This window comes from Acanthisitta chloris, unplaced genomic scaffold, assembly GCF_000695815.1.
Source record: "Acanthisitta chloris isolate BGI_N310 unplaced genomic scaffold, ASM69581v1 scaffold11280, whole genome shotgun sequence".
Taxonomy (NCBI): domain Eukaryota; kingdom Metazoa; phylum Chordata; class Aves; order Passeriformes; family Acanthisittidae; genus Acanthisitta; species Acanthisitta chloris.
In genome coordinates, this window is record NW_008652234.1 from 1 (window position 1) to 10,852 (window position 10,852).

At 36.1% G+C, this 10,852-nt stretch overlaps 1 protein-coding gene across 1 annotated transcript in view; it reads right to left on the bottom strand.

Moving 5' to 3' along the window:
* Window positions 1-557: 557 nt before the first annotated feature.
* Window positions 558-10,852, bottom strand: part of LOC103804006 (cullin-1) — a gene marked incomplete at its 3' end in the record, with an annotated part of 30,776 nt that continues 20,481 nt past the window's right edge. The window contains exons 7-13 of the mRNA XM_009076595.1: window positions 9,718-9,880; window positions 6,188-6,318; window positions 3,261-3,368; window positions 3,064-3,170; window positions 1,895-1,943; window positions 1,213-1,344; window positions 558-675 (exon numbers count right to left, since the gene is read on the bottom strand). Coding sequence (XP_009074843.1) covers window positions 558-675; window positions 1,213-1,344; window positions 1,895-1,943; window positions 3,064-3,170; window positions 3,261-3,368; window positions 6,188-6,318; window positions 9,718-9,880 — 808 coding nt within the window. The remainder of the gene's footprint in view (window positions 676-1,212; window positions 1,345-1,894; window positions 1,944-3,063; window positions 3,171-3,260; window positions 3,369-6,187; window positions 6,319-9,717; window positions 9,881-10,852) is intronic.

Below are 10,852 nucleotides of genomic sequence, written 5' to 3' on the forward strand. Positions count from 1 at the left end.
ACAACTCCCTGAGAGGAGGTCGGAGTCAGGTGGGGGTTGGTCTCTTCTCCTAGGCAACTAGCAGTAGGACAAGAGGGCACAGACTCAAGCTCTGCCAGGGGAGGTTTAGGTTGGATATTAGGAAGAGATTTTTTACGGAAAGAGTAATCAGACACTGGAATGGGCTGCCTGGGGAGGTGGTGGATTCACCATCCCTGGAGGTTTTCAAGATGAGACTGGATGTGATACTTAGTGCCATGGTCTAGTAAGGATGGTAGGGCTGGACTTGATGATCTTTGAGGTCTTTTCCAACCCAGTTGATTCTATGATTCTATACCTAAACATGAGCTGCAAAATCATGACAAGGCTAACCCACAAATGAAATAAAGTGCTGTTAGAAGACAAAGGACAAACCTAAAAGACTCATTTAAAAATCCTATCCTAGCTATCTTGGTCAAAAGAACACTGACTTCTGGCAGTATATGTTTAAGTCAAACATTTCCTTCATACAGTTAGTTCTGTAGGAATAATAGGAAGCTAAACTACACAACAGTATCTCAGGTAAATGCATTACTTACAATCTAATGGTTCTGAATTGGTCAGGTGCTTTTTAAATTGCTCATTCAGATCCTTGCTTACACCAATATCTTGGAACATCCGCTGCAGCTTGGAAGTATACTCAAAACCACAGGCTTGCTGTATTTTAAAAAGCACAGATACATCAGGAAGACATATTTCTGACATTGGATAACAACAAGAACAAAGTATCAGCACTTATTTCCTTAAAAGAATATGTACAAAGTTCTGTACTTCCCTTACTCGAAGTACTGATCCCAACTAGACATACTCTTTATCTGTCATCAAAAACTGAAGAAAATATTGTTCAAAATGAAGTAAAACACACAGTGAAACAGACTATCAAATGGATATTAGATCATATTTTGTTTGACTCTGCATGAACAAGTGTTAATGAAATTAAGCAACTTTTCAGTAGTCATTCCCTTGAATAATTATATTCGTGACATTCATTTGGATTAGAATAATTAAGTTTAACTCCATCAGACAGACATGCACTGTGAGCTCCTATGATTAAAAAGAAAAGAGAAAGGCCTACGTTGTATACTTTTCTGTTGTACACAAAATAAAGAAATGAAAGGACATACATCAGTGCTTTCCAAAACAGTCTGAAGACCTTCAAGGCTGTAGATCACGGGACAGTCATGGAATACTCACTTTTAGTTTAGAGATCATGCTTGCCTCAGCATCATCACTAGCACTGTTCTGATGTACAAGTCTCTTTGCCAGCATTTTAGCATAGAATTTTTGAAACACATCTTTATCCTCAATGTATTTGAAGACAACCATCTGGAAAAGCCAAGATAATTCGTAAGGAAAAACTATTTAAACATTTGTCTTGAAAAAGCAGTAGCAGTAGCTACTTCATTTGCATCTGAATTTTTGGGGTCGGGGGTTTTGTTTGGCCTTTTTGGGGGGGTGAGGGGAAGGGAGTGGTGGCATGTGTTTGTTTTAAATGTGGATACTATTTTAAACACATTAACTGTATATTCCACACGTACAGCCTTTTACATATATATATATGAATAAATACATACTGTGTATGTGCAATGCTATAAAAATATACTGTAGAAGCTATACATATTATATGTATATAAAAACGAAGTAAAAGCATAAATTCAATATAACTACTTTAAATCTGCTGTAAAGGGCTTTTTTTTAATAAACTAAGTAATTTTTAAAAAGCCAAACAGATTAGTATTACTGAAATGCTGAAATACTAAGTAATGAAATCAAATACACAAACTCAATTTTTTTCTTATCTGCCTTGTGTGACAATCAAGTATTACTAATTTGTCAAAGCTTACACAGAAGAGAACTGTATTTATAGACATCTTACCACTTGATTGAGTGTATCCTCCAATTCTGCTTCTTCTGGATTCTTTGAGCTGCAATTAAAGAAGTGCATTTTTAATGAGTACCAAACGAGCAGAATTAAACCAACATATGGATGTATATGGAAACTTCATAAATAGAGAGGAACACAGATTTGAGTAGTTCTGGGATTAAAGACTCTCTAAAGAGGAAACAATGTTGTGAACATTTCACTATACCACATGTAAGCAATTCTGAAGTACACAATTGTTACAGGCTGATGTCCTGGACCATGAGTCACTTGGGATTTCTTGATAGCCTGATAACTTCTCAGGATTTATGGGCTTAAACATGGCTCTCTCTCTCCCTACTGCTAAATGTTATATTTATTTCTTATCTCGATAGTACAGTGAGAAGAAAAGAGCTCACAGAGCTGGGACTTGACTGGGTGAAAGCTCAGGTGGCAGCACATTGTTTTCCTCCATGTCATGCTTGTCCATCAGGCACACCCTAAATCTACCCTGCAGAAAGCTAGTGTTTATAAAGGAGAAAATAAATCCTTTGATGAAGGAAGGAGGGGATAGAAAGGGAAAAGTGAGCAAATTCTTCCATTTTTTGGGTTGTTTGGTGGTTTTCTTCCTTTCCCAAAACAACTAAAAATGTTGCCAGTTACAAAACTGACACCAATCCAGTATGAACTGAACAGATAAACAACTCAGTCTATCAGTTGCTGAATCATTTGAAGCCAAATACCTTGAAATAAAATATGAAACATGAGAGGTTACAAAGCAGTTTTTGGCCCACTCAATTTCAGCACAGATGGAAGAAGGTACAGAGAAAACAACAGGAAGAAAGCAAGTGTTTTAATGGAAGAAGGGAATGTGCATCTCTTCTCCACAACATACCTTAAATTTTTTTTGGGGATAAGAACACCTAAAACTCCCCTTCTGTTTTATTAAAAAAACAGAACTTAACTTCCTATAAGGAAAGAAAGGTTCTCTTATTCCCCCCCCCCCCCACCCTCCTTAAAAGTAAACTCAACACGGTCCTACTGAGGTTTTTGTATCCAGAATTTGGTATAATTAGTTTTTCATGAAACATTCTCTTTCTGAAGACACAACATAAAACTTCATATGCTAAAAGCTTTTAAAACAAAAGCCAACATGAAGCAATAATTTCTCTTTGAAAACATACCTTTTCTTTAGTAAAGAGTCACAGTATCGTGCCAGTAGCTCTGGAGATTTACTAGATGATTGAGCCATTTTTGTCACTGCATTATTATTTATAAATCGACCACAAGCCTATAAACAAAAATGACAGTGAAATTTTGGGAAACAAAACACTGAACAGAAATAAAAGGAAGTTCACTGTATGCCACTGCATACACTCACTTTGTCTAACGCAGCCACAAATCCAGCATCGTTGTTGAATGCAGACATGACTAAAGCATTGTATTTCTTATGGACATCCAACACTGTCTGTACATATGTTTTTGGATCCTGCAATAAAGAGAGATTGGATTTTTGCAACCTGTTGACTTTCAGCTTTCTATTTCCTCCAAAATGGAGGTACTCATGGGCCCAAGCAAACTTCTATGGGAAATGTCTACAAAGTATTAGAAATATTTCAAAGATAAAATAGTACCCAGAATAGTTCAGGTCCTGTGTCCAGGACTGACTTATATTAGCACAAGCTTTAATTTCCAGCAACTAGAGTGTACTACATTATATAGTCCAAAAGACAACAAAACCATTTACTGCAAACATTTTCAAAGATTTAATTTGAATCAGATCTGAGAGAGCTTGACAATCAAACTGGCAACTGCTATAGAAAAAAAACCTCTCGAAAGAAATGTCTGTAGTAAGAATGTAACAGGTTTATATCAAACAGGCAAACTTAGTACAGAGACCTCAGTCACTGGCAGTTTTTAAAAATTACCTGCTCAACACCCAGTGGCAGCCAAATGCCAATAAGTATTGAGTTCATGATACTCACAGACTGAGTCCTATGTGCAATTACTGATCTTTGCATCTCAATAAATATGGAGTTGAGTCAGAGCAGAGACAATGATGGGCAAGTAAAACACCAGGCATATAGGACAGCTACTATACTACAGACTAAAAAGGCCAGAAGTCTTCAATTTGAAGATCAGAAGTTTGAATGGAGTATGACTGAGAAGTTGAATTATCACTAAAAGTCACATTTTGTAACTATTGGGCATTTGATAAAAGTGATAGGAAACAATTTAAAGACAGATAAAGACCATCTTTGCATATAAGGCAGTGGACTTCTAGAACTTGTGCCACAGAAGGTTATTGGAAGCAGATTAGCATGTTTGACCAGGCATGGAGGTAACTCTTGTAAGAGTTCTGGATGGTGGCATGAAATGGCAGAATACGGGCAGGGTTTTATCAGGATCCTGAAAAACACTTGCTGTTGCCACTGAATACAATGTGGACCACTGATCTAATGCTGTGCTTGAGATAAAGAACTGATATTATTGTGAACCTCACGGGCAAGAAATTCAAGTTGATTTGAAGGACATTCAGAAAAGCATCTACTGATTACAAGGACTCAAAAAAAATAATAACCAAAGGCACAAAAAGCAGCAATCTTCTGACTGAAGAACAATCTTGTTAATACAGCTAACAGAGACTAGAGTACAAGTCATTCTGCAGTAAAAATTTGAAATAGGTGAGATGAGTCAAGCTAGTATGACTATTTCTCTACACTGACTACAGAGAAACTGAGAAACAATTGCTCAGCTGATTCTCTGTTTAAAAACAGTACAGGTAATTGAAGTCAGGCAGAATCAATTCTACCCAAGTGTGACAGTGAGCTAACAAGCAATGATGAACAGTGATGCAGTGGTGTGAGGGATATTGGAAACAGAGGCAAGATGGTCCTTAAGGGAAACAACCAGTGATACTGTAGTGAAAATGAAGAACAAATGTGTGGAATAAGAAAAGGAACAAAAGATAAAGATGAAAAAACAATAAAGTGTAATAAGCAGGAAGGGTTTTGTAAACAGAGTCAAAAGAACTAATACATACAAATCCTGGGCCTCCCCTCTCTCAAAGAGGAACTAATTGCTGGAGAATGAGCTTTCATTTTTTTTCTGGTAAATTCTTCAAGGCCTAAGCAGAAAAAAACCCTCAAGGGTGATGACCACTAGGGGGATATGTCAAGCACAGAACACACTGGACTTCAAAATTTAAGGTAACATCTGCAAATGAACCTGAAGACTCCTGAACTTGCTTTGCAATTAATCCATGATTCCTAAAAGAGCAACACTGCTAAAAAGCTGTGTGTACACTTAAAACTAAAGAAGTGAACAACAGACACTAACACACATCATTACAGATTACTGCTAAAAAAGATTACTAGTATGAAGCTATTTCAAGAATTTCTGAGGAAAACAGGCTAAAATGAACTTTGTCAAAAATCAAAGTTAATCTCAAATCATAGAATATCCTGAGTGGGAAGGGACCCACAAGGATCATCTAAGTCCAACTCCTGGCCCTGCACAGGACCACTCCGAGAATCACACTGATGATGTGATCATCAGTGACAATGCCTGAGAGCACTGTCCAAGTGCTTCTTGAATTCCACTTTAAATAAAATTTACCAGAATCTATATTCTATCCTGATTTCTCTTTGTGCAATGTTTAATTCTATTTTTTTCCTGGAAAATACTGTATTGTCTATAGACAAAAAAGTCAGCAAAGGGTTTAAACAACTTCATGTTGCTGAGATGCATCCCTAATCATTACAAAATTACGTCTGACATTACAATTATGGGATAAAAATCTAAAAAGCCAATTACGTGGCTAAAGACAACAGTGTTTCAGAAGACCTGACCTACCCCCTTATATTGTGCTTTTCCAAACAGAATAAGGCCATTTACCAAAAAATCTCAAACCAACATAAACTTTTTCCAGATGGTCCCATCCAAATCAGAATTCCCTAAGATGATGATAAAAAATACTGGAGATAATTCTTGAAACAGTGGACTTTCAGGTGTACTTGTATTCTAAGTGCTGGATGTTGTATTTGCACAGCCAACTTTCCAAGCTGCATGACACTCCCCAAACCAAGAAACACCCCCCAAAACCCCCAAGGTTCAAAGAGTAGTAACAAAGTGACGTAACTGTGTTTTAAGCTTACTATCAACATTTCAGAATTGGCTAGTCCTTATGAATTAAATTAGTGAGAGGGAAACATAAGCAAACTGGAAATTTTATCAGGAAGCATTCACCCTCCTCTAATGTGAAACTGGCAACAATCACACACAGGTTTATCTTGATGGGATACTTGCATTTAGAGCAGCTTCTCCACATTTCTCAATTGCAGCTAGACCCTGATTATGAATGTGGGTTTCCAAGAGTTTTTTCAGCTCTCCAAGGCCATCCTGGATTCGAGATACAAGGTTATACATGCGTCCCAAGTCTGAAAAAGGCAAAAACAAAACAGGAAAACTAACATCTCCCATCTGTACAGTAACAAATTATACAGTAAACCTTTGCACTCGTGGAAAGCTAAAACTAAAGAGAGAACAACTTGTTAACATTAAGATCTGTTTCACTTCACAGTGCAACATAAATCTCAAGACTAAAAAAAACTCCACTTGAATGACAGAAATATATTTACCTCTGACTTCTAGTTTTTGTAAATTTAAAGAGGAGCAATGATACAAAAATGGAGCTAAAACCCTCTTATTTAGATGAAATTTGAAAGCACTACCATGAATTAGGGACTGTTATTAGTGCTACTGCTGGCTGTGCTACGAGTACTGCATTCTACAGCTGATCACTGTCCTTTAAATCTTATTCTGAACAGGACAGTTCTCTAACATTAGCTTTAGCCCTTTATATATTAACACTTCACTTGGGGCAGCATCAGTACTAATGGTTGGAAATTTAAGGCAAAATGTTATGTATTGATATGACCCTAGCAGATAAACTGAAACCTTATAAATCAAACTTCCTTGGTGATAAAAGATCTCAAAAAAAAAGTTTAAGTAACTTATGACCTGTAGAAATAATTGTACCTGAAAATAAAAAAAAGGGATTATGAAAAACATTGCCATGGAACAAAACTAGTCAAGGTAAAAATAAACTGGATGTCATTTCACATAGGTTAAAGCTTTATATTAAAATCTCACCAGTTTTCAGCCAAGACTTTCCAAATCAATTAGTGATTTTGGCAAGTCTAATACTGAAGAGAGTTCTGTTTTTATTATTCAGTTTCAGCAGGGCAGATGCTTTGTACTTTGAGTGCTGAACTCTTTAAAAAAGAAAGAAGGCTAACTTTAATATGGCCATAAAACAGGTACAGAAACCCACTAGTTACCTCTTGCAATCTTGCCCTCACTGAACAGGCACTCAAGTGAAACAGTAAACAAGCAAATTATTTACTGTAAACTAATTAGGATATTTCACCTTGTTGAATCCATCTTAAGGTTGTCAGCTGCATCTAGCTCTTCTAAAGTGTAAGGACTTCTCTGAAGGGCTTATGAGCAATTTATTACCACCTGAGGATTATCAGATTAAACAAAACAGAGCAATCAAGGAGCTGAATCTCTACCTCCCTCTGAAATACAACACATGAAGTTGGATGACTTCTAGTACTAAAGTGACACACCTCAATTCACATCAGATTGTGTATAACACTTTACATTCCTTAGGACTTTACCAAGCTTAAACTTTTGGATTTGAACAGGAAACCTTTTTCTCTCTATGAAAACCACATTTGCAACCTGATGTTAACTTTTATAAGAACATAAGAGTACCCTACAGAATTTTAGGGAAAAGGTAGGAAATTAATGCCATGTATAGATATAAAAGCTGCTGCTAAATCTACCCATGAGCAAGGGTTCATAGGTTGGTCTATCAGGATGTCTGTATTGGGTGAAATAAGGAAGTGATGCTACAAATCCTTAAAGATGATTTACATGCTAACTCCACCTACATCATTACAGCTTGCTCCCAATAAACGTAATTATTTCCTGTAGGTACCATACTCATATGAATAGGTAACGCATGACAAATGTGCTCCACAACCTTTAGAACTAGTTGCACAATGCAATTAAAAAGTTAGAGGACACCAACAGGAGTGGCCTGTAATATGATCTGCGTAAGCAGAGTTCACAGGGGAGGACCTCAAAACCAGTATATTTTCAATAGCAAAGCAATAAAGATTTCAATTGAGAGCAAGATTTTATTAGAACTTTAGGACAGTCTACAAAAGGCTATGTTCGTATATCACAAATTTGAGAATGAACTGTTTATAGTGATTAAAGTATGAATTATCAGTCTTTCAAAATAAATGTTTCTAACCCTGTGACTTCATGAAACTTATAAAGGGCCAGGAAACTACTGTAATTTGCACAAATGAAGCTCAATAAAAGAAAATATTGTGAAAAAAAAGAAAAAATCAAGTGTTTTAAAAAACCTAATTAATCTTAGAAATAACCCCAAAGAAAGCAGAAATAGACATATAACAAGACAGTGCAAAGACAAAAGATGCTTCTTTTCCTTTTTTCACCCTGACAAACTCATGGAACTGCATCACTATGGTAAGTAACTAGATTAAAGGCTCATATAACCTGTGAGCTTGACAAAGAGAAAAGCCTGGGCTTGTTCTATTACTATATCCACTGTCAGGAGCTATTTATAAAGTAATTTCAAAATTTCCGCCAATATTTACAAACATAACAACATCTGACTCTTAAATACTACTACAGGATACTTACATTTGAATCAGGTAACTTCTGACATACTAACCACACTGAGTTGTCCTTTTCTATTTTGAAGCATCTCTCAGTTATCAACATGATTATTATAGTAATTATTCATAGCTGCTATTTTAAGACTGATACATAACAAGACAGTCATAGTTGCAATCCAAAGCTTGCAAATGAGTATCATCGTTAGTAACTTAATCACAGCACGTCTTAAATTCTGTCACTGCCCTAAAAGCAGTATTTCAGCTGCAGAGCCTTATTCTGACTTCAAATACAGATTTAATTAAATTCCTCAACTGAAAAATCAGAAACATCATTCATTCTTATCACCTGTACAACCCACAGGAATTACCTGGCCCTAGTTATGAATGTTATTTTGTGCTATGAATTAACTCCTGAAGAAACTCATAAAAAACAGTACAATTGACAATTCCCTAAAGCTACCAAAACTGTTAGATAATCTTCACTTATTTTAGAAGAACTGCTGAAGAATTCTTTATTCTATATATTCTCTATGAAGGTATAAATTTGATCCATTAGTAACACTTAAAACTCATTTTCACAGCTAAAATTAACTTCTCAATTAATAATTTCCACCATTTCCTTGTGCTCTATATGCAGCTTTATGGACTCTATTTCAAAAGTTACTTGTTTGCTTCTATTCCTCCTTTAATGTTTCCTATACATACTTCTATACAGCTTGGACTTTAAAATTCTCACTGCTGATTCAGAAAGATTCATGGATTAAACTGAAAGAGCTGGAAGTAGTACTGGTCTGTTTTCCAGTTCACATCTCTCTCACACAAGTTCCCTCTTACTGGAAGGATGGCTCAAGTGCTCTTGACACTCTTCCAGCCATGTTAACAGAAATCAAACTAGTGCTGTTTTACCTTAATGTTTGGGATTGGAATAGGCTCTTTGAAGCAACATCCTCAGCCATCCCAATTTAATCAAAAGCTGCTCGTCAATCAGTTTCATGTCTATTTTCTCTCTTAATCTACTTCCTGAACAAATCACATTTAGCTACCACCCGATTTTACATTATTCACGTGTCACCAGGGATGAAAGCTCCAAGCCTAAACCCAATGTTTGGATCTCCTTACCTTCGTTTTTGTCAGCATCCAACAAATTCTGAAACTCTGTATGAAATATCTCCAGATGTTTTTCAATAAGTACTTGCTCGCATTTTCGTGCTAACTCATCTTGTGTGCTCTCATGGAGATATACCTGAACTCTACGCTGCTCCTCGAGGAGACGAGCTTCAGCCTACAGAACACAGAGACCAACATGAAACCCGAATGGAAGGCAGAATGCAAATCCAACAGCAGAAAACAGATTCAGTAAACTCATCTAGAAAACAACAAAAATCAAACCTCTCGCTAACGTGGTGTTACAGTCCACCTGCTTAGGCAGTTATTTTTCTGGGAACCATAATATATGTATGCAATCAAAGTTTATGTTGATGATAATATTATATACTATTTAAATGGGGGAGAGAATCACAGCAAGACTGTTTTCCCATTGCTTCTGAATAAGTTTTCAGATGGAAATCTGCTGTCAGAAAGAGAGAAAGCTGCTGACATGAGATGCTGGCAGTTTTAGAATCAGCAAGCTCTCCAGCTACAGAGGTAGTTTTGTTTAAGACAAATATGAATATATTTCATGCCTCCACAAAACTAAAATGCAGAAAACTACAATTTAACAGTATGCCCATGACAAATTGATTTGAATGTTCTCATCTACATTCTTACACAGAAGAGCTTCTCAATAAACTACAATCATTTAAACTATACTAGCATTTAATTTGGCATGTGAAATACTACATATGCATATTTTCCTGGCAAACTAAAATTCTAAATGTCACTCGAGGAATAGTACTTGTGCCAAAATGTAAAAATGAAATTGTTTATATAACAATTACTTCTATTTTGTTTGCAAAATTGTTAAAGATTCACTTTACAAGCCATCTGTAACTGCAGCACATTATTAGGGATAAAATGGGTATGCCCTCTTATCAGTCCAAATTATTCAAATTAACAATGTCACCAAGAAAATGACATTAGGTGAATTGACTTTCCTAGTATGTCAGACTATTGACTAAACATGAAAGATCATGTTATGGACAATCAAAAAGGAACAGTATCACTGCAAGCACACTGCATCACACATAGATGGCTTTAAATAAACTCTGCCACTGTTAGCTCCACTCATTTCTGTAATGATTTTGCACTTAGCTCT